The 24561-nt window shown below is 42.5% G+C and overlaps 1 protein-coding gene across 1 annotated transcript in view; it reads right to left on the reverse strand.

The window, feature by feature from the left end:
* Positions 1 to 700: 700 nt before the first annotated feature.
* Positions 701 to 24561, reverse strand: part of LOC143928420 (meckelin-like) — a 50613-nt gene continuing 26752 nt past the window's right edge. The window contains exons 12-28 of the mRNA XM_077453339.1: positions 24219 to 24360; positions 23639 to 23756; positions 23468 to 23558; positions 20454 to 20510; positions 18616 to 18714; positions 18091 to 18189; positions 17509 to 17604; positions 17335 to 17434; positions 14582 to 14700; positions 12648 to 12788; positions 11392 to 11472; positions 9923 to 10039; positions 9720 to 9836; positions 5741 to 5845; positions 3856 to 3958; positions 2105 to 2247; positions 701 to 1118 (exon numbers count right to left, since the gene is read on the reverse strand). Coding sequence (XP_077309465.1) covers positions 1038 to 1118; positions 2105 to 2247; positions 3856 to 3958; positions 5741 to 5845; positions 9720 to 9836; positions 9923 to 10039; positions 11392 to 11472; positions 12648 to 12788; positions 14582 to 14700; positions 17335 to 17434; positions 17509 to 17604; positions 18091 to 18189; positions 18616 to 18714; positions 20454 to 20510; positions 23468 to 23558; positions 23639 to 23756; positions 24219 to 24360 — 1809 coding nt within the window. The 3' untranslated portion in view covers positions 701 to 1037. The remainder of the gene's footprint in view (positions 1119 to 2104; positions 2248 to 3855; positions 3959 to 5740; positions 5846 to 9719; positions 9837 to 9922; positions 10040 to 11391; positions 11473 to 12647; positions 12789 to 14581; positions 14701 to 17334; positions 17435 to 17508; positions 17605 to 18090; positions 18190 to 18615; positions 18715 to 20453; positions 20511 to 23467; positions 23559 to 23638; positions 23757 to 24218; positions 24361 to 24561) is intronic.

A 24561-nucleotide genomic window follows, 5' to 3' on the forward strand; every position in this document is an offset into this window, starting at 1 on the left:
TTTTTCCTATGCTCCTCATCTCCGTCTAGTGGCCATAATGCAATATTGTATTCCTATGCTCTTCATCTGCATCTAGTGGCCATAATATGATATTTTATTCCTATGCTTCTCAGCTGCATCTAGTAGCCATAATGCAGTATTTTTTTTCCCCTATGCTCCTCATCACCATCTAGTGGCCATAATGATGTATTTAATTCCTATGCACATATTAACCCAAAAATGTGGATTGAGCTCATAAAAAAAGCTCACCCTTTAAAAGGCATCATCCCAAAATAAAATATTAAAAACAAAAATCAGGGCTCCCACTCCCACATCCATCCTGGGCAGGGGAGATCCCAAGACAAAAAAAAGATCTTTAAAGGGTGCCAAAATAAGGGGAAAATACAAGTAACAACAATAATTAAACTCATACCATCCGGGGATACATGTGGGAGCCCTAAAATGTTTTTGAATATTTTATTCCTATGCTCCTCATCTACATTTGGTGGTCATAATGTGGTATTTTACTACTGTCCATAATAAATGAACATTCCTTTAGAAGAGAGAGTGGCCTAAGGAACATTTGTTTTGCACAGTATACATGTAGATTTGCTGCACTATTTTTAATCATATAAAATAGACCAATAAGTTGCTTATCACACCAGATGTAATGTTAAATTAAACAAATGTACTGCAATTATGGAAAAAATATTAAACAACATTTTGAAAAATTTACAGATTTCTGGTTTATTTACTTAGATTACTTACAAAAATATAAATGTACAAAATTACAAATATGCAGAAAAAACGTGTACATTCAGTATTTACAGGATTTAAATACAAAAATACAATAGATTTGTAAGGTCACCAGTGTGCAATCACTGTTTGCTGCTTGGGCTGTCCTATTAGGCCAGTGCAGGCTCTTGAATTATCTGTTTGTACCCGGTGAGGGATGCTTAGGCCTTGTATGTTTCTGGGAAGAGTGGGGAAGAAATGGGGGGGGGGGGGGGGATAAGTTACGCTTTAACTGTTGCAGAATTATTACGAGAATCTTGTCCTCAGATGAGGAAACTTTCTTCCACCAGAGTCTGAGCCGACAGATTTTTCTTTCCGATCAGGGAGCGAAGAATTTGCACAAACTGTAAAAACATATAAATAATCTATTATACAATGTGAGAGCAAATACCAAAAACACAAACTGCAATGTTGTACTCAATAACATCCGAATCTCTGTGTGTTGTACTCAATAGCCCCCGAATCTCTACCGATCACAACTATATCCATATTTCCAAAGGTTGTGGAAAGAAGAGTACCAGACACCAGATAAAAGAAATATTTATTTGCGGTAATGTTTGTTAAAAAGCCGACACGTTTTGTGAGTTCCACAGTCCTTTATCAGGGCTTAAAGCTCAAGGCTATTCTGCTTAATTTTTACCTTCCTTGGTTCCTCCTCCCCCCTCATCAACTAATGACATTTTAAATAAAACATTGGGAACTCAGTGTAGGGATGGTGGGAACCCCTCATAATGGGCACAGCAGGTGTACAGACCCAAGAACTCAGCAGGGATGGTGGGAACCCCTCATAATGGGCAACGCAGGTGTACAGACCCGGGAACTCAGCTCAGGGATGGTGGGAACCCCTCATAATGGGCACAGCAGACAGACCCAGGAACTCAGCACAGGGTTTGTAGGAACCCCACATAATGGGCACAGTAGATGTGGAGAGCCAGGAACTCAGCACAAGGATGGTGGGAACCCCTCATAATGGGCACAGCAGGTATACAGACCCGGAAACTCAGCACATGGATGGTGGGAACCCCTCATAATGGGCACAGCAGATGTGGAGACCCAGGAACTCAGCACACGGCTGGTGAAAACCCCTCATAATGGGCACAGCAGGTGTACAGACCCAAGTACAGAAATCTCACCACCAATGGAGTTCCCAAAAGAAGAGACAGTTTGAAGGTTAACCTTTCCTGCCTCCAACAGACGCTGCAATATCAGTTCTGGGTGGACTGACCCTTCAATGCACCTTAGATTATCCACAGATGTGGAAATGTTTAGCATTGGTACAGTATCTTGTTAGAGGACTTGGTAGACATTTAAAGTAACTAGTTCTTCTCACCATCTGAATGACAAAGGTTAGGATTGTGGCCAGGATAAAATTCTGTGTCCCCAGGTCTATGATGCAGAACAGAAGAGTATCAAAGAGAAGCAGCACCAGCTCGTTGCCATAGAAAAGAGCGCGGTTAAAATGATGACGTTCATCTGAAATAGAGGCAGAGATGGATCAGTAACATAATGCATTTCATCCATGTAACTGAGGAGCCAGTTTAAAAATGTAATCGCTAATATTTATTAGTTAGGAGGGAATCGATTTCTGCATAATTATTTTTACTGCAAAATTAGTGAAGTGAAAACTCAGAATTGAGCCGCTGAAGTCCGACCTCCAATGTTCCCTTCAGTCTTGCAGTTGTACCGGCTCCTTTCCTGTACTGAAATCTCTATGATTTCACTGCACACTGTGAGCTTCTCACAATGTGCATTAGAAGCTGGAGCAGGTCAGATAGTCCCTTTTATTCAGTTCTTTTAATCAAGGAGGCTCAGCATCAGATGTGGACACCGCCTAGAGAGGTCTTCATGCAAAGAGAGCCTGTCTAGGAAAGCCCACTCCTCCAGACTGACACCCACCCATCAAGGCATATTGATATTTGCATAACTCCTCCCACTGCTTGCATCAGGGCTACTGAGAAGGGTACAGATTCAGAGCGCTGGGATGTTTTCAGGAAGCTATGTATAGCATCCTGCAGGCCCCTCCCGGCTACTGTTTGAAGGGACATTGGTCCCTGTCTGTGTCCACCAGTACCGCCTGCCAATGCCAGCAATCAGTGCCCACCAATCAGTGCCCATAGTATATCAGTGCCCACAAGTGGCATCTATCAATGCCCATGGTGCCTCATCAGTGCTACCTATCAGTGCCCATCACTCCCACCCATCAGTGCCAGCTATTAGTGCCCTTCAGTGCCACCTATCGATGCTCTTCAGTGCCACCTATTAGTGCCCATCAGTGCCGCCTAGTAGTGCCCATCAGTGCCGCCTAGTAGTGCCCATCAGTGCCGCCTAGTAGTGCCCACCAGTGTCGCCTAGTAGTGCCCACCAGTGCCGCCTAGTAGTGCCCACCAGTGCCGCATAGCAGTGCCCACCAGTGCCGCCTAGCAGTGCCCACCAGTGCCGCCTAGCAGTGCCCACCAGTGCAGCCTATCAGTGCCCATCTGTGTAGCCTCATCAACGTACATCAATGGAGAAAAATTACCTGTTTGCAAAATGTATTACGGTTTTGTATTTTTTTTTTAATTGGTTGTTTTACATTTTTTTTTTTAACAAAAAATGAAAAACCCAGAGGTGATCAAATACCATCAAAAGAAAGCTCTATTTGCGGGGAAAAAAATGATAAAAATGTCATTAGGGTACAGTGTTGTATGACCGCGCAATTGTCAAAGAGTGACAGCGCTAAGGCTGGATTCACACCTATGCAGTTTTAGTGCTTTTTGCATTTTGCAGATTTGCACTACAGCCCATTTAACATTGTTTCCTATGGAACACGTTCTGTAGTGCAAATCTGCAAAATGCAAAAAGCATCAAAAATGCATAGGTGTGAATCCAGCCTAAAAGCTGAAAATTGGTCTGGGCAGGAGGGGGGTTTAGGTGCACAGTAAGCAACATCAGAAGAAATGAAAACTGGGCAGATTTCTACATTTAGCAGCGTTTAAACTTCTGCTGGATAGTATTAGTGTCCCCAATCCATTTCACTTGTTGTCTGGGGTGTCATGGCATGCACAGAGTATATGACCCGGTACACTGTATGGAGATGCTCACCTTTATAAAATATTGACTTGTCGAGTGGTTGTTGGAACTCAAGGTCAAGAATGTTCTCCAGGAGCAGCTTGTTCTTCACCACATAATCCAAATCCTTATAGACCTGCCAATGAAAGATCAGATGAGCGACAACCACTGAACATCACTGAACATCTGAGGTCACTCTGCGCCCCAACATGCGACACAAATATTCACCATGTTTGCACCCAGGGTGAATTTAAAAAGAAGCAATAACAGGTTTGGGGTACATTTTTTTAAAAATTACATTTATAAAGTTAATGACTTTTATTTTACTATTAAACATTTTTTTGGGGTTTCTTGAGCTGCCCAATGAGGCGAGAGCCACTGCTCACAAGCACGTCGCTGGTTGGGATCGGGCTCAGGTAAGAATAAGGGGTTGCTGGGGAGGATCTTGCAGCAGAGAAGTTTTTATTTAATCTCAATGGAGAGAAGAAGGCATTAAGGTAAAAAACCTTGAGGCTTTAGAACCACTTTAAGATATCTAAAACAAAACACATTTATTTTTTTTATTTCGGATAGCGTAAGGGTGGTCTTCATAGGTGTGGGCAGCCTGCTGCATTAGGGTGTGCCCCCCCAAAGCTCATGTATTTCTCTGCAGTCCCAGCTGTATGGGGCAGGGAATGAATGGGAAGTGATCTCTGCTGAGCGGCTTCCTGTTTATTTACCAATTGAAGCATGCTTCAGTTATGAATGGAAACCGCAGTGATCGGTACAGTTCATTAAGAAATGGAAGGAGTCAGTAAATGACATATTTAACAGCCCCTTCCCCCGCTCTCCATCTTGAAGCATCCCCCTGTGTGCCGCAGCAACAGCTGGTGGGAAAGCAGAGGGGGGGGGTGTTCAGACATTGAATGGGCCTGGGCAGCAGAGGAAATCTGCACCACATGGGGTAATTAGGGCATATCTGCCACACCCTGTGTGCACGCCTATGGTGGTCTTCTTTATGTGCCATCTCTGCCCCATTGCAGAGATTTCCCTTCACTTCCAAAGTAGAAAGAAAAAATGTGAGGTAAATCCCACCAAAATGTTTTCCCGTTGAATGATTTCCCCTGGTAAACTTAAAGTGATTGTAAGGGGGGTCTCGTTTTTGTTTGCTATAAAAACATTAAACATGTTATAGTTACCTGCTCTGTTGCAGTGGATTTGCACAGAGCAACCCGGATCCTCCTCTTCTCAGGTCCCTCTTCAGTGCTCCTGGCCCCTCCCTCCTGCTCAGTGCCCCCCACAGCAAGCAGATTGCTATGGGGGCACCCGAGCCGAGCCAGTGGTGCCGCTGATGTGTCTCAGCCAATCAGGAAGGAGAATCTCGGACAGCTGAGACACTCGTGGACATTGCTGGACTCAGGTAAGTATTAGGGGGGCTGCTGCACACAGAAGGCTTTTTATCTTAATGCATAGAATGCATTAAGATGAAAAACCTTCTGCCTTTACAACCCCTTTAATACAGGATGGACCAAATGATTCACTAAGAAATTGCTGGCTTTCAGGGTTCCTCTGTTTGATTAAAACTCTCTGCAGCACCATCTGCACAGACAGGCAGGTAGAGAGGGGAGAAGTCGCATCCCTGACTCACTTGGGTGCTAAAATTAAACCTTAAGCTATTGATCTCTATAAACATCAGTATAAAAAGGACCCAGAATGTGGGAGGAACTTACGCCCATGCAAACACGGGGAGAACATACAAACTCCATGCAGATCACTTTTTATAGCAGTTTGCAGTACTAAAATGAAGCCACTACGTCGCCATCATTTTTCTACACATAGGGCTCCATTTATGTGCATCCAATAAGGCACGCTCTTATTCTACATAGTTGCTGATGTCAGATTGTAATGTGTGTGGTCAGCATTATGTGGTAGAACATACGTGATCCAATAAGGCAGAAAGGAAGCGGTTAACGGTGTAGTAGGTTCTGATCCGTTGCTGTAACATTGGGTTCTTCTCATTCCCAGCTTTCTGGCCTCTGGGAGCCTAGACAAAGAGATAGAAGAGATAAAGAGAGAAGTGTAATAGAAGAGAGAGCAGTATAAGAGGGAGAGGGGTATAAGCAGGAGGGGAGAGGGGAATAGGGTTAGAGTGGGAGGTAAGAAATGTAAGAGAGGGAGAGGAGAGTGGGGTAGGAATGTAAAGGAGAGGAGAGTAAAAAAGGAAAAGGATAATATGAGAGGGAGAGGAGCATAAGAGAGGAAGAGGAGAATAAAAGAGAGGGAGAGGAGAATAAGAGATAAGGGGAGAGTGGGACAGGAAAGAGGAGGAGAGCAAGAAAGGGAATGGAAAGCAAGAAATGGGGGAGGAGAGCAAGAAAAGGAGAGAAAAAATAAGAGGATTAGTAAAGTGGGGTAATAAAGAGGAGGAGAACAAGGGAAGAGAAAGAATGGGAGAACAGAATAAGAAAAGGAGATGAGAGTAAGAGAATGAGAGGAGAATTAGAGAGGGGAGTATGGTACCCTGTTTCCCCTAAAATAAGACCTAGCGTGATTGTCGGTGTTGGCTGCAATATAAGCCCTACCACCCAAATAAGCCCTACTCTGTTTCCTCAAAAATAAGCCCTACCCTGAAAAGAAGACCTACAAGAACTTTAACTAGGGCTTATTTGGGGGGTAGGGCTTTTATTGCAGCCATCACCGACAATCACACTAGGTCTTATTTTAGGGGAAACAGGGGGATAATAAGAGGCAGAGGGAGAGGAGAGTAGGAAAAGGAGGTGAGAATAAGAGGAAGAGGAGAGTAGGAGAGATTAGAGAAGAGTAAGAGAGGGAGGGGAGTGTATGAGGAAGAGGAGAGTGGGAGAAGAGTCAGAAAGAATAGAGTGGAAAGAAAGAAGAGTTCGAGAGGGAGAGGAGAATAAGGAGAGGGAGAATAGATTTGAATAGAAAGTAAGACGGTGAGATAAGAAAGTAAAAGAGGAGGAGGAAAAAAGTGAGAGACGGAGAGGTGAGTAAGAGAAGGAGAGGAGAATAGGAAGAGAGTGGGAGAATATGAGAGGGAGAGGAGAATACAAGAGGGAAAGGCGTTAAAGAGAGCGGGATAAGAGCAAGAGAGGCAGAGGAGAATAGAAGAGGAAGGAGAGGAGAGTGGGATAGGAGATTTAGAGAGCGGGAGAAGAGGAGAGTATGCGGAGAGCGGGCGTGAGGAGATGAAAAATAAAGAGTATTGGGGGGGGGGGGGGGGAGGGGGTAAATTAGGTGGAGTAGGAGAGAATGGGAGATGAGATAAGAAAAGTAAAAAAGAGAGAGGAAAGTGAGCAGAAGATGGAGAGGACAGAGTGGGGTTAGGAAAAGGAGAGTAAAATAGGGGAGAAGAGAGGGACAGGAAAGGACAGAAGAGGAAATACAAGGGATGTATAGAAGAGTAGAGGAAGAGGGATAGGAAAGGAGAGGTAGAGGAGAGCGAGGAGATAGAAGGAATGTGAGAGGGGTGAGGGAGGGAGTAGTTTTTTTTAACAATAACATACAAAAGTAAAACAATATGAAAATATCCAATATGGTGTAGCGCTACCCCTGGAGGAGCCGCTCAAGTTGTTCAGTCCGTTACTCTGCCCCTCAACCCTAATAACAGCCTCTGCCCCCTCTGGCACACCTGGCAATAGTGTAAGTGCATGGACCAATGAGAAACACACATTATGATAAAACACAGAAATTGTCATTACTGCAATATTTCTGTGGAAAAGTAACAGACAATAACCGTAGATATTCACATAATCTACTGGAGAGCAATAACTGCAATTAAGAGCAATATAGCTCAATACTATATTCAGGCTGCTTTCAGGGGATCCCAAACCTGAGAATAACCCCAAGAACAGAGGCACGCTTAAATGGCAAATAAATCACAATATGACACTTTATATCGGATTGGTCTACTCAAATGTGGCTCTATGAGTCCAGGCAGGAGGAGAGCAGAAGACTGACCCTCTTTATGTCAGACCTCTCTCTTCGGTCTCCTGACACCACAGGCCCAACTACAAACACTTTATTCAACTCACTATTTATTGGCTTAACTTCCCAGATAAACTGTCCTACAGAGCCCTGAATATGTGTGCGGATCCATATGGCTCTAGTAGCTTCAGTCCTTTTGAAGAAAAGATAACTTTGTGTCTGCAGGTAGCCACTCTCATTGGTGCACTTAAACTCCTGGATAGCAGGGCCAAACAAAACATATGGCCCAGATTATCAAGTAAAGAATGGAGGATCTTCCTCAGCAAGGTGAAAGGACAATGGTGTCTGTATACAGTGTCCCTCCCTGTGAATGGATGGCCTTATCCTTTAGCCCTGTGGCACTACAAGTGTCAATAAGATGACTAACAGCAATGATGTCTGTATACAGTGTCCATTTAACTCTGTCTGTGTGCAGTGTCTTTGTTTCCTGCAAATGGGGTAAAGCCCTCACCCAATCCTGCGGCCAAGGCCCAAATGAATGTCCTGGAGCAGGCAGGCTCTTTTAGGGACCCGACTGGTGACCTGACACTGGGACGCTTTATACCGTCTGTGCAGGTGAATCTGGATATGCACCTGGGATCCCCCTCTCTCAGGCTGGATGTCCCGACTGGCTGTGGATGCCTGAAATCATGTGGTGGACTGACCTGGGAGGCAGACCCTCTCCCTAGGTCTAATAATTTCCCTTGCCTCATGTTGTCTGAAAATCCCTTAGCAAAGCAAGATGGAGTCTTCTCCAGGTCATGCTGGCTCTTGTAGTTCCATACAGTTCATTCTGAATCTGAAACTTGAGTCCTAGAACTACATATCCCGTTATGCTTTGCTCCCTGGTGGTAATCACTCTGCTGACAGGATGTGATGACACAGAGTTTTGGCTGGCACTAGAGGGAAACAGTGTCACTGCAAAAATGTTGCAGTGTCTCTTCTGATACTGCAGGAAATATAACCAGTTCCCTGCTACATCAACATTAAATAACATCCATACTAATGAGAGGACCAGTAAGCCTAACATATGTTTTATTTACATTAACCCCTTCCCGAATGCTGCACGTCCATATATGTCGGCAGAATGGCACGGGTGGACAAAAGGGCGTACAGGTACATCCCCTTTAAGATGCGGCATTGTGGGTGCGCGTGTTCTGTGACCGTGTCCACGGGTCCCGCGGACTCGATGTTCGCGATCATGTCCCGGAGTGGAAAAACAGGGAGATGCCTTTGTAAACTACTTTCCCCATTCTGCCTAGTAATATGACAGAGATCACTGCTCCCCGTCATTGGGAGCAGTGATCGCTCTCATGTAAGTAGTAGCTCATCCACCCACAGTTAGAATCACTCCCTAGGACACACTTAACCCCATGATCACCCCCTAGTGTTTAACCCCTTCCCTGCCAGTGTCATTTACACAGTAATCAGTGCATTTTTATAGCACTGATCGCTGTACAAATGACAATGGTCCCAAAATAGTGTCAAAAGTGTCCGATGTGTCCGCCATAATGTCGCAGTTACGATAAAAAAATAAAAAATAAAAAATATTGCGTTTTTTTTTCAAAATTGTCACCCTTTTTATTTTGTTTATAGTGCAAAAAATAAACCGTAGAGGTGATTAAATACCACTAAAAGAAAGCTCTATTTGTAGGGGAAAAAAAGGACATCAATTTTGTTTGGTTGCAATGTCGCACGACTGAGCAATTGTCAGTTAAAGCGATGCAGTGCCGAATCCCAAAAAGTGCTCTGGTCAGGAAGGGGGTAAATCACTCCAAATAAACGCCTCAACTGTTACTTTTCAGTATATTCTGGAGTTATAAAATTGTATTTTCTACAAACGAAACAGTCATTTTGGTTTAGTGCAGCCCGGTGATCAATTCTTAACCCGATAAATTCAAACAATGTGGGAGAGGAGGAGGACGGTATACCTCCTTAAGCGGCTGCATTATCTTGTCATATTGCTCCCGTGTACGATCGCTCAGCACCACCTCGAAGGTCTGGACGTCTGACCCCGGCTCCAGGCCCCTCAGTGGACACAAGTTTTCCTGCGCAAAAAACATTTACATTTTTTTTGTCCTATTGTGTATAAAGAAAACAAAAATATATAAAAGTGATCCTTAGCATCACTCACTTCCTCCTTCCTCAGATTGTCCATCATCATCTCCATGCTGACATCTGCTTGTCCGTGTACCGATCGGCCGTGTATATAATATCCATAACACTTGTGGGTCAGAACCAGAACCGAGACCTGAAAGAACATTCCTCTTCATAACACAACCATATATGAGAGTATCCGACACCCAACACAAGGAGCGAGCAAAGGATTTGGATGACTTCGTATTAAAGCCCAACTTTGAACATGGAAAGTTTTGGATGGAGTGGAGAAGACTTACATTTTTTTAGGTTTTTAAACTTTTAAAAATTATAATTATACAGGAGTGACATCCCCAGTCTCAAAATATAAGATATATTATACAGGAGTGACATCACTGCTCTCCATATATGATATATTATACAGAAGTGACATCACTGCTCTCCATATATGATATATTATACAGCAGTAACATCACCGCTCTCCAGATATAAGATATATTATACAGGAGTGACATCACTGCTCTCCATATATGATATATTATACAGAAGTGACATCACTGCTCTCCATATATGATATATTATACAGGAGTGACATCACTGCTCTCCATATATGATATATTATACAGCAGTAACATCACCGCTCTCCAGATATAAGATATATTATACAGGAGTGACATCACTACTCTCCAGATATATAAATAGACGACTCCCGCGCTGCCTATAAATAAGAACATAAAAACCTAGGGGACACTGCAGCAAACACCAGGTAAACTGATACTTGACAGGAAAAAAAAAAAAGGGGAAATTAATAAATAATGATGTTGCGCTGCATAAAATGTAAATAACAGAATGCACAAAGTGCAATGAATAAATCAATGAAAAATACCATAGACGGTGTGCTAATGAAAACATATAACATGAAACATCCAATTAACAAATGACCAAAACAAAGTGACAAAAGTCCATGTGCAAAATCGAACAAAAGCGAAGAGTCAGACGATATAATGCAGGAAAAAAATCTGACAGTTTAATACACACACACACATATATTATATATATATATATATATATATATATATACACACACACACACATAAACATATTATATCTATATCTATATCTATCTATCTATCTATACACACACACACACACACACACAATATATATAGTAATATATATTTTTAAACTGTCACAGACTTTTTTCCTTTTATTAGCACACCGTCTATGGTATTTTTCATTGATTTATTCATTGCACTTTGTGCATTCTGTTATTTACATTTTACACAGCGCAACATTATTATTTATTAATTTCACCGCTCTCCAGATAGGATATATTATACATGAGTGACATCACTACTCTCCACATATGATATATTAAACAGGAGTGACATCACCGCTCTCTAGAGATAAGATATATTATACAGGAGTGACATCACCGCTCTCAAAATATAACATGTATTATATAAGATATTATTTCACTGTGATTGGACCTATAAAAACACTCACGTTGCTGAGAGAACAGAGGTCGGCAAATTGTTTAATTTTGTCTTCAACAAACCGTTCATAGATGAAGATGAAGAAGAGAACCTGTAAGATAAATTGAAATAATGTCTGTAGTGCTTTGCACGGCAAGATCTCATTTGCAGGAGATTCTTTATAATCCTATGGCTCCAGATAAATACATTTCATTATGTGGGCACCTTATGTTTGCTGAATCTCCCTATGATGGGGAAGAGTTACATATTCTGAAATGTATTTTTTTCTGTCTGGGACCCCATTGGGTAGATTTCGTCCCATTTATGGTCCTGGTGACAACTGTATAGGAAATGGGGAGAACAGTTGTCACCAGGACAGGATGGTAAGAGCAGCACAGCAATTATGCACTAAAACAAAAGGATCAGGATTGCCCTAAAAACCAGTTAGTGGTCAGAATCCCACACCCACGACTTCCCAAGGACTATCTGAGGCTGTCCTCACACTGGCCACGGGATTTACAGCTAATGCGCCACTTGCTGGTTGAAAGTAGCGATAGATTCACATCTTTCCTTTTTTGCTTGATGCATTTTCCAGAATGAACAGATCTCAACGCATGCACCAAGGCCTCCCTCAATGCTTTATAATGAGAAAGTGCATTGCAAAGCACATAGAGAAAGAGCAACAACCACACGCGCCGCCACGCGTTCCCATTGATTTTGTTGAAAAATTGCATCGGGGAAAAGATTCTCGTTAATTGTTCCTTATCTATTATATCCTGCTCTGTATTTACTCAGCTATTCAATAAAAGGTGGATGTTGTTTAATTCTATTTGTATACGCAGATTCCCACTGTGTTATTATATTTGTATACATTTGCTATTATAGTTGAAGAAATTTGTTATTATATTGGGATACATTTGTTGTTATATTTGAAAAAAATAGTTTTTATTTTTGTATACATTTTTCATTATTTTTGGACACCTTAGTTATTATAATTGTATACCTTTGTTATGATAATTATATACATGGATTTTTTGACTTTCAATGAGTTTTTAAAAAATAAGTGTCTCTTTATAGCATTTGCACACTTCACACAAACATATTTTACATCAGTCATCATTCCTAGTGCACCTCTCTCTAATCTCCTATAATATTATGGAAGATCTATTAGCCTACCCACTAAGAATCACCCGATACACACAAACACACCCGGTGGTCAGCAAGTGGTTAAACAGTGTCCACCAGCAGAGAATTATGGGTATTACCCCAGTGCCCCTTTTCACTCACCTGTACCAGGCCAACAGCCAGCCACATGGATGCCGCAATTCCGAATCTCAGGATGATGCTCCAGGGGGCCTGGTAAGATCCAGCAGAAGGGTTCAAGTCCAAGTTGAGGTCCTTGGCTGTGATGTTTTTCAGACCAACAACCTGCAAGAAGGAGATTTGGGCAGGACGTTAAACAGAGGCGCTATATACAAATGTATCTATAGCTTCAGAAATATAAATAAATAATCTACGCACTTTAAAAAGGTCAGATCCTGAGCCTGCAGACACTAAGGGGTCTAGGTATAAAATAATTTACCATGCAGATGTCTTAAGCATTCACACAGGCACAACGAACGATCCCCATATTGTTTGTAATATCTCCTATACTCATCAGCGCCTTCTAGTGGCCATAAAGTAGTATTTTTTTTATTTTAATACCAGATCATGGCCACTAGATGGCGTTGACTCTCAGAAGAGATAATCATATTACAAACAATACTGGAATCAGTTAGGCCTATGTGAATGCTTACAACACCAATACTGGTTTATACATTGATTCTTAAAACTTTACCTCTCTTTTCAATAGTAGACATGTGCAGGGCGCAAAAATGTGTTTTGTTTAGCTTTGGATAGATTTTTGATGTTACTGATTTCGTTTAGTTGATTACTTTCGGAATTTGTTTTGTTTCATTTAATTAAATTTATTAATAGCCTAACGAATTCCAAATTTTCGTAACGATCTGTATTCAGATCGGTCAAAAAATGATCGACCAATTCAAATGTGAAAAATAGCTGGTTGTTAAGGAGCGAGCTGCGAAAATGGCCGATGCATCGTCAACAAACAATGGCTCATCAGCTGTCAGCGGGCTTAAATGAGCTGAAATTTAAGCAAAAGAATGGCGGCAATAGAAAAGTTAAAAAAAAAAAGTGGCGCAGGATTAACCCCCCCCCCAAATCCATACCAGGCTCTCATCTGAGAATGCAGCCCCGCAGGTCAGGAAAGGGGGGAACCATACCAGTCCACATGTCCTCAACATGGGGGGGGGGGGGCGCATTTCAGGATGGGTGGATGTGGTTGTGGAGAACTGCGGGGGGAGGGCTTATTGGAATCTGGAAGCCCCCTTTAACAAGGGGCCACCCAGAGCTCGCCCCCCTCATGTGAATAAGTATGGGGTACTATGTACCCCTACCCATTCACAAAAAAAGTGTAAAAAGTGAATAAAGACAGTACACAAGGTTCTGGTATAGATGGTGGGGGGGGGGGGGGGGGGGCGCAAACGTTTTTTGTTTTTTTGTTTTGTTTTTTACTTTTCTATTTCTGGCATTCTTTTGTTTACATCTCACCTCTCAGTGGGGAAGCCAGCTGACCGCTAATGAGTCATTGGTTGTTATTGACGCAGCGGCCGGCTTCCCAATCCGATCCTTAACAACCAGCTATTCTTAACACAGAATTCAAATCAGTTTATAATTTTTCGCCAATCTGAATTTGAATCGTCCTGAAAATTTGGAATTCTTTAGAAAACGAATAAATAAAATGGATTTCAATGATACATTTAAATCTCCGATTGGCCATCCAAATTTACATTCAGACTGAACAAATTGCATATGTATATTCAATAGTAAGTTTATATCATGTAGATGAAAGAGGACTTTCACAGTTTTATTCTGCCCTGAAGAGCAAAGTGAACCACTCACATGTCCGTTTCCCTCATTGATCACTCATCCTATCAGTGTCATTATGGTGGGGGGGAGGGGGGATGTCTCCTGGGAGGAGTTCTTGAACGTTTAAGAAGTATTTTTTTTACCAACTGCTTTCTGGTTAACAGGACAATTGACACATAACAGCAAAGAAACACTTGAAAAGAGGTAAAGGCTCGAATACAATAATGTAGGTATAGCCAAATGATGGAACTCATTTCGTTTTCTAAAAGGCAGAGATATGCTTTAAATGTCACCTCTAGGAGAAGAAGAACCATGAAGAGCTGGAACATTGGGCTTTGTTTCCGGCAAGTCTGGATCTCATTCCATTCATTGGCCACCAGGACCGTCCTCCATATACTCACATTCGATTTACCTGGAAGACAAAACTCAGCGATTAAAGGGGCCATCTTTATAAATCCATACCTACCTAACACAACTCAGCAGGCCAACTCTGCCAGCAATTCTACCTTTAATGTATTATTAATTTTACATTAAAAATCTGTGTGTGTAGCTATAGAATATTATATATATATATATATATATAAATATATATATATATATATATATATATATATATATATATATATATATATATATATATCTCTATATCTATCTATCTTGTATTATATCAAATATTATTATTACTACCAGTATAATGTAAATTATATATATAGTACACCCATCTTTGTAATTTTATTCTATCTTTCCATGTGACAACACTGAAGAAATGACAGTTTGCTACAAACAATGTAAAGTAGTGAGTGTACAGCTTGTATAACAGTGTAAATTTGCTGTCCCCTCAAAATAACTCAACACACAGCCATTAATGTCTAAACCGCTGGCAACAAAAGTGAGTACACCCCTAAGTGAAAATGTCTAAATTGCACCCGAAGTGTCAATATTTTGTGTGGCCACCATTATTTTCCAGCACTGCCTTAACCCTCTTGGGCATGGAGGTCACCAGAGCTTCCCAGGTTGCCACTGGAGTCCTCTTCCCCTCCTCCATGACATCACGGAGCTGGAGGATGTTAGAGACCTTGCGTGCCTCCACCTTCCATTTGAGGATGCCCCACAGATGCTCAATAGGGTTTAGGTCTGGAGACATGCTTGGCCAGTCCATCACCTTTACCGTCAGCTTCTTTAGCAAGGCAGTGGTCATCTTGGAGGTGTGTTTTGGGTCAGTATGTTGGAATACTGCCCTGCGGCCCAGTCTCTGAAGGGAGGGGATCATGCTCTGCTTCAGTATGTCACAGTACATGTTGGCATTCATGGTTCCCTCAATAAACTGTAGCTCCCCAGTGCCGGCAGCACTCATGTAGCCCCAAACCATGACACTCCCACCACCATGCTTGACTGTAGGCAAGACACACTTGTCTTTGTACTCCTCACCTGGTTGCCACCACAAACACTCGATACCATCTGAACCAAATACGTTTATCTTGGTCTCAGTAACCCATGCCCTTAGTCTGCTTGTCTTCAGCAAACTGTTTGCAGGATTTCTTGTGCATCATCTTTAAAAGAGGCTTCCTTCTGGGATGACAGCCATGCAGACCAATTTTATGCAGTGTGCGGCATATGGTCTGAGCACTGACAGGCTGAACCCCCACCCCTTCAACCTCTGCAGCAATGGCGGCAGCACTCATACCTCTATTCCCAAAGACAACCTCTGGATATGATGCTGAGCACGTGCACTCAATTTCTTTGGTCGACCACGGCAAGGCCTGTTCTGAGTGGAACCTGTCCTATTAAACCGATGTATGGTCTTGGCCACTATGCTGTAGCTCAGTTTCAGGGTCTTGGCAATCTTCTTATAGCCTAGACCAGTGATGGTGAACCTTGGCACCCCAGATGTTTTGGAACTACATTTCCCATGATGCTTGACTACACTGCAGAGAGCATGAGCATCATGGGAAATGTATCTCCAAAACATATGGTGTGCCAAGGTTCACCATCACTGGCCTAGACCATCTTTAAGTAGAGCAACAATTCTTTTCAGATCCTCAGAGAGTTCTTTGCCATGAGGTGTCATGTTGAACTTCCAGTGACCAGTATAAGAGAGTGAGAACGATAACACCAAATTTAACACACCTGCTCCCCATTCACACCTGAGACCTTGACACACTAACAAGTCACATGACACCGGGAAGAGAAAATGGCTAATTGGGCCCCAATTTGAACATTTTCACTTAGGGGTGTACTCACTTTTGTTACCAGCGGTTTAGATATTATTGGCTGTGTGTTGAGTTATTTTGAGGGGACAGCAAATTTACACTGTTATACAAGCTGTACACTCACTACTTTACATTGTAGCAAAGTGTAATTTCTTCAGTGTTGTCACATCAAAAGATATAATAAAATATTGACAAAAATGTGAGAGGTGTACTCACTTTTGCGAGATACTGTATGTGTATATATATATATATATATATATATATACACTGTATTATATCAAATATTATTATTACTATTATAATGTATTTCTAATTATATGTGATTTACTATATATATATATATATATATATATATATATATATATATATATATATATATATATATATATATATATATACACACATATATATACATAATAAAGTCACATATAGTTAGAAATACATTATAATGATAGTAATAATAATATAATATTTGATATAATACAGTAATAGGATACACATATTTAATATTCAAATACTGTAGTAAAATATTCAATTCTATATTCATCAGGAAAAATTATTAATTTGGAATTAAATTTTCCTTCAACCTCATCTGCAAAACTGCATTGACCAAAATTAATTTCTATTCTGCTCGTTCTTCGTCTACATACAGTAAACTATTAAAGACAGGGGGGGAAAAAAAACTTGGATTATGACCCAATTTGCCATCATGACTTCCCATGTATAAGAATGATTCATTAAAAGATTTTAAGCCTTCCAGTGTTGTAAAGGGCCATTGTATTTTTTGGGGGCACCCCATCTTTAGGGAGCATTTTTTCATTTTTTTTGCACTGTACCTTGTGAATTGGAGGTTGATTTATCCTTAGATCTCTCCCAGTCAATCAGGAAAATGTTGGCAGTTAGCTGAGTGACCAGCAGATGGAGCAATTCCAACACCTGAGAACAAGAGAGTATGAGGAATCTGTTTCCAAACTGAGCCCAGACTCCCCAGCCGATATCAGACACTATACCTTTAGGGCAAACGCCAGGGACATATAGATGATAAAATCAGTCTCAACTTGTCCACCGGACGGAGGAAGGGTAACCGTCACTGTCGTTGTCTGACCCTAATAGACAACAGTGGGAGATAGTGAGAAATTGGTGGTAAAACACTCTGTAGTGTGTTACTGTTGGGGGGACATTAGAGTGCAATCCCCTGTGGTGCAGAGACTGAAGGGACGGGCTCAGTGTTACAGTGTACAGCACTGTGGTATAGGTCAGATCTATATAAAATGTATTATAATAGAGTGAGACTGTGGTGGGACATTAGAGTGTAAGCTCCTCTGGTTTCGAAGACTGATGAGATTGGCTCAGTGTTACAGTATACAGCACTGTGGTATAGGACAGAGCTATATAAATGTATTATAATTGAGTGTGACTGTGGTGGGACATTAGAGTGTAAGCTCTTCTGGTTTTGGAGACTCAGTGTTCTTTGTACAGCACTGCATATATCAGAGCTATAAAAATGTATAATAGCAACAGTGTGCGACTACGGGGGGACATTAGAGTGTAAGCTCCTCTGGTGCAGAGACTGGTGTGACTGGGAACTATACCTTAAATGCGATTAGCCAGTAGACTGATGTTCCGTAGACAACAAGGAAAAATGCATTTGACAAAGCTCCACAGGAGAACGCCAAAAACTTAACTATTACCTGAAAAGAAAAAGAAAAAAAAAAGTATAAGTTAGGCTACAAGAAACATGGACAACTTTGGCAAAATTGTATCAGAAATAAACGTCTGTCTATAAAAAAAATGAATTTAACATTTCACACAGCAGTTTCCTGTTCTCTCCTGTGCAGCAGGGCTCAGAATGGAAGAAGGAGAGTGACCACCAAACAACCTCTGCTACATTGCACAGTTCTGGGAGCCTGTCTACAGGAAGATAGAGCAGATTGATGAGCTCATTATCCAGCTTCTTAACCAATCAGCAGGCCTCAGAACTCTCGGAAGACGCCATTATCATCATCATAGTCATGGAGGAAATTATGAGTGCCAGAATGATATTCATGAGATCAGTATAAGGAGATTTGTGACTTCATGGACAGGTTCATCCACCAGCCAATCAACACAGCACTCACCATTATCCCAATATTCTGCTGACCCGATCTCCGCAGCCAACTAGTGGTCTCCAAGATGGCCACAACCGCAGCAAGTGAGCCCAGGACTCCAAGCGCAATCTGCAGAGTACGGCAAGGATGCAATTACTGGAAAACTGTTCAAGTTTTTATAAATACCTCTCATTCAATTGTGTGTTGAAATTGTAGCTTGAGCTACTGAGCTCTCTAAAAAGCAAAGGAGCTTAACATTTACAAGAATACAAAATAATAATAAACAATATCGAATACCAAACATTGGGGAAAAAACCCAACCCAAAATATATTTTATAGTGCTTGCTAGAGTACAAAAAAAAAAATGTATGCAAAACCCTTGTAGTAATCTATGGGTTCTCTATTGCTGCACTGGCTCTTGTGCAAAGTATTTCAGTGGTCACTAACACAGCAAAGAAACCCTATCCCTGCTAACACTAACACTGTATGCTTAAATCTAAACTTCTTAACCATGTAACCCTCCTAACTCTCATCCTGTATCCCAACAATAACCCTACCCTTCCCCTAACCCTCCCAACTCTAACGCTAATTTTGTATCCCTAACAATAACCTTACTAACTGTAAACCTTGTCCTACATCCCTAACCCTCCTAACCCTAACCTTGTATCCATTACCCTAACCCTATATCTCCAACCATCCTAACCCTCTACCTCCCAACATTGTATACCTAACACTAAACACCTTAACCTTCTGTAACCCTCTTAACTCTAACCTTGTATCCTTAACTACAATCCTCATAATTCTAACCCTCACCCTATACCCCTAACTCTCCAACCCGAACCATACAAACCTTGTGTCTCTAACCATCACCTTGTACCCCCAACCCTAATTCTAATTCTGTATCCCTAACCCTCCTAAACCTAACTGTAATCCCTACCCTTAACCATCCTAACCCTATATCATTGACAATACCCTACTAACCCTTTAACTACAATCCTCCTAATCTTACCCTCACCCTGTGTCCCTAACCCTCTAGCCCTTGCTCTGTATCCCAAACTTATACCATCCTAACCTTGTATTCCTAATCTTCCCCCTGTACGCCCAACCCTAACTCTGTATCCCAAACCTAACCATCCTAACCTTGTATCCCTAATCTTCCCCCTGTACGCCCAACCCTAACTCTGCATCCCAAACCTAACCATCCTAACCTTGTATCCCTAACCCCCCCACTCTCCGTACCTCCAACCCAAACCCTAACCCTCCCCCTGTACGCCCAACCCTAACTGTATCCTAAACCTAACCATCCTAACCTTGTGTCCCAACCCCCCCATCCCCGTACCTCCAACCCAAACCCTAACCCTCACCCTGTACCCCGAAGCCTAACCCTAAATCTGTATCTCAAACCTAATCATCCTAACCTTGTATCCCTAACACTTCCCATGTAACCCCAATGCTAACCTCCCCCCTGTACCCCCGACCCTAACGCTCACTCTGCACCCCAACTCTCCAAACCCTCAACCTGTGTCCCTGACCCCATCTATGTATCCCTAACTCTTCAATCCCTTCTAACCCTAGCTCTGTGTTCCTAACCATCCTGACCTTGTATCCTCAACCCCTAACTCTGCATTCCTAACCCTCACCATGTATCCCCCCAGTCCTCCTAACCTTCTAACTCTTACCCTATATCCCTAACCCTCCTAACCCATCTATGTCAAACAGACATTTCCTGGGGGGGCTTTTTAGGATTTTTAACATTCAAAAATGAATGTTTGTCATTTTATTTTTCATTATAGTTAATAGAATCCCTAACTAAATTTCAGTAGCTGAAACGTCAGTCTGTAGAGACACTCTGGACAAAAGTCACTTACATCCGTGTCTCTTTCATATGTCCCCTGGCTCTGTGTATATGTGACAGCAAATGAAACCTGAGAAGAAGAAAAGGAAAAATAAAAAGAATTAGTAAAATTGGGCAATGTGTATGTGCTACATACGATCGCCAACACCTCTTATAATCTTTGGAAATTTGGGTGTAATGCCCTGTACACACGACCGGTTTTCCCTTCTGAATAAACTCAGAAGATTTTTCTGACGGAATTCCTCTGAAACTGTCTTGCGTACACACGATCACACCAAAGTCCGATCGTCAAGAACGCGGTGACGTACAACCTGTACGACGGGACTACAAAAAGGAAGTTCAATAGCCAGTAGCCAATAGCTTCCGTCTCGTACTTGCTTCAGAGCATGCGCCATTATTGGTACGTCGGAACAGCATACAGACGAGCGGTTTTCCCGATAGGAGTTGGTTCCATTGGAAATATTTAGAACATGTTCTATTTCTAAGTCCGTCAGAATTTTCTAAAAAAAAAGTCGGATGGGGCACACACACACGATCAGAATATATGATGAAAAGCTCCCGTCTGACTTTTTCTGTCAGACATTCTGCTCGTGTATACGCGGCATAAGGGTTGCTTATGGCCCTACATCCTAATAATATACAATAACATAGAAGACAGAAGAGATTTTTCAGGTGCCAAGATATTACTACAAAACATATTTTAAAAAATTCACCATTTTATTACAAATAAATTAATTTCAAATTCAGAAAATCGCATAGAACACAACTGAAGTCACATTGCCATTGCGAGGACCAAAACCCCAGTATTTAAATGATGCCATCAACATACGTTGAAACAGATGACCCAATGCTTCCTGAGGAGGTCTCTAGCCGGGGGTCACTAGTTAGCATGGAGGAGTCTCGTCCTTTATTGGAATTAAAGCTGGTGAGACAAAGCTGCTGACTCCTTAACAGGTGCGGACTGACCATTGGGCCACTTGGGCACTGCCCGAGGGCCCCATGCCACTAGGGGACCCCATCAGGGTTGCCAGCCTCAGTAAAACCAGGGACAGTATGTAAAAATTTGTGTATTTTTTTTGCATCTGTCTCTGAAATGTCCCTTACCGGCATCCTTTTGGTCTAAAAATCCTGAGATTATAGGTGCCCCACCTCTCCAGTACCTTCTCAGCCAATAGAAACATGTCTGTGTATACTGTGTGTACATGTATGTGTATACTGTGTGATTGTATACTGTGTGTGTGTTTGTGTCTACTGTGTAGCCACATAATCTCTGATTGCCTGGGGGCCCCATAATCTCCTATTGCCCGGGGGCCCCATGAGTTGTTAGTCCGCCCCTGCTCCTTAATTATCCTCAGCCTGCAGACACTGGCTTCCCAGCTCACAAGGGCTCTGAAAACCTTTAATAAGGTATAGAAGAAGCTGGCGCTCCAGTGGATCGGCTACAGTCAAATGCTTATTATTGAAAATCGTCTAATACAGTCATGCAGACATCCAACGCATTTTGTCATGACCAAAACGCATTGGATTTGTGCATAACTGTATTACACAATTTTCAGTAAAGAGCATTTGACTATAGCCGATCCACTGGAGCGCCAGCTTCTTCTAAACATTATCGGAATGAACCAAATCGCTCCACCAACTAAGAGCGGCCGTACACCACCACCCACAGAATAGAGAAACCGCTATCAATCTGTCAATCCTTTCTGTGCCCGGGTGAGGTTTCCCGACGACCTCCATGCTAACTAGTTATATGACCCCTGGCTGGAGACAATCCCCAGCAGGCATTGAGTCGCCTGTTTCAACATACACTATATCGTCAAAAGTATTGGGACACCTACCTTTCCATGCACATGAACTTAAAGCGGAGGTTCACACAAAAATTGAACCTCCAGTTTTTGGAACCCTCCGGTGTCACATTTGACACCTTTCAGGGGGGAGGGGGGTGCAGATACCTGTCTAAGACAGGTATTTTCACCCACTTCCGGGCATAGACTCCGAGAGTCTACGCCTCTTCCTGTCCCGCTGCACTGTCTGCTGGGGGACACACGGTTTTGCGCTGCGCAACTCGCAAATGCGCAGTTCGGAACCGGGAAGTGAAGCCGCAACACTTCACTTCCTGATTCCCTCACGAGAAAGGCGCCGGCAGCAGCCGAGAGCTGAGCGGTTGCTCGGCTTCGGCTGCCGACATCGCTGGACTCCAGGAAAGGTAAGTGTCCATTTATTAAAAGCTGCAGGATTGGTAGCTGCTGGCTTTAAATATATATTTTTTTAGGTGGACTCCCTCTTTAAATGGCATCCCAGTCTTAGTCCATAGGGTTCAATATTGAGTTGGCCCCCCCTTTGCAGCTATAACAGCTTCAACTCTTCTGGAAAGGCCGTCCACAAGGTTTAGGAGTGTGTCTATGGGAACGTTTGACCATTCTTCCAGAAGCGCATTTGCTAAGTCAGGCACTGATGTTGGACGAGAAGGCCTGACTTGCAGTCTGCTCATGTAGATCTGTTCTGTGGTGAGGGCACATGGGAGCCGGGTTGTGGAATTACCATTGAATTTTTTCGTCTTGGCCCCAATCACCAATTAACAGAGGTGGAGCCTTTGTGTCACTTTTATCCCCCCCCCCCTTTCTTGTATTTGCAGTCTGCGTTCTAATTCATCCAAAAGGTGTTCTGTCGGGTTGAGGTCAGGACTCTGTGCAGGCCAGTAAAGTGCCTCCACCCTAAACTCACTCATCCATGTCTTTATGGACCTTGCTTGTTGGATCAAACACCATGCAGCCTGTTCATTCTGTGTTTATTTCTGATTCCCCTTAAAAACACGAGTATTGTTACATAGTCAAGGTGACTATGTAACAATATTAATATACCGAGATGTCAAGAAGGGAATGTTAAAAAAAAAAAAAAAAAAAAAAAAAAAAAAAAAAACAGGATTTGATTATAAATTACTTTTAAAAATGTATTTGACTGTTCTGATAATTGACAGCCTGCAAAGGATTCTGAGAAGTTGTCCCTGCTTTAGAAAGGGGCACTGACCTGTGCCGACGTCTGTAGGTTCTGTTTCTGATATGTTACGGTGAGCTGGAAGGGCGGCTGGCTGCTCAGAGGGCTGAGCGGAAGGTAGACGCTGTTGTGAAGGAGGTGGAGTGGTTAGTAATGCAATGCATCATCTGTATAGGGTGGAGCAGAAATAGAGAATAGTGCTACCTCAGAGCGAGGCTTGTAGCCACAGTGACATAGGAGGGCTGACTGGAGAGGTTGGCTTGTCTGCCGGAGATACCGTCAATCAGGAAGAACCGCCGGAGAGGGAAAGAGCCGAGGACACCTGTGGAATCATGGGACATCAGAGGTCAGTTACAGTCCTGCTATACAGTTGTTGAACTACAAATCCCAGCATGTCCAAGCCAGAAAAAAAAAGGGAAAATTGGTTTCTGTCTTCGTATCCCACAATGGTGAGATTTCCCTGCAGGTATTTGTGTCTCTGCCCCTCCCACAATGATGAGATTTCCCTGCAGTAGTTTGTGTCTCTGCCCCTCCCACAATGAGATTTCCCTGCAGGTATTTGTGTCTCTGCCCCTCCCACAATGAGATTTCCCTGCAGTAGTTTGTGTCTCTGCCCCTCCCACAATGGTGAAATTTTCCTGCAGTAGTTTTATGCTTTATCAGTGGCCCTGACCTGGATTGAGATCTGCTGCTGACTTCATATATTAAAACTTTCCATAGAGCTCCTTTAAATGTGTCATCATCACCGTTCTCAAATTTTGGAATAATAGTGACTATAACCTACCTGAGCCACCCTGGATGTTGGCATTCCACACCGGTATCGGCCACAGCATGTTGGCACCGCTGGTACTGGTGTAGAGGAGGAAGAGCTCATAGAATACAGGCTCTGGCACTGCTTGGAAGAGGTTGGACACGGCCAGCGAACACTGAAATCACAGAATGACGGTATTATGGGGCAAAGGCTGGATCATTAAGGTAAGAGGAATTTCAACAGCCATTCGTGGCAGATCTTCTATTTACATCTACTATACATCAGGGCTAAAACTTTCAAGTCCTGAGCTACTAGCCAGTCCTTAAGGGTTACTCTCGCCACCAGTTGCCCCATCAAACCCCTACCATCCCCCCCC

Source organism: Lithobates pipiens, unplaced genomic scaffold (assembly GCF_037356315.1).
Source record: "Lithobates pipiens isolate NorthernLeopardFrog02 unplaced genomic scaffold, aLitPip1_a1.2 Scaffold_10, whole genome shotgun sequence".
NCBI lineage: Eukaryota > Metazoa > Chordata > Amphibia > Anura > Ranidae > Lithobates > Lithobates pipiens.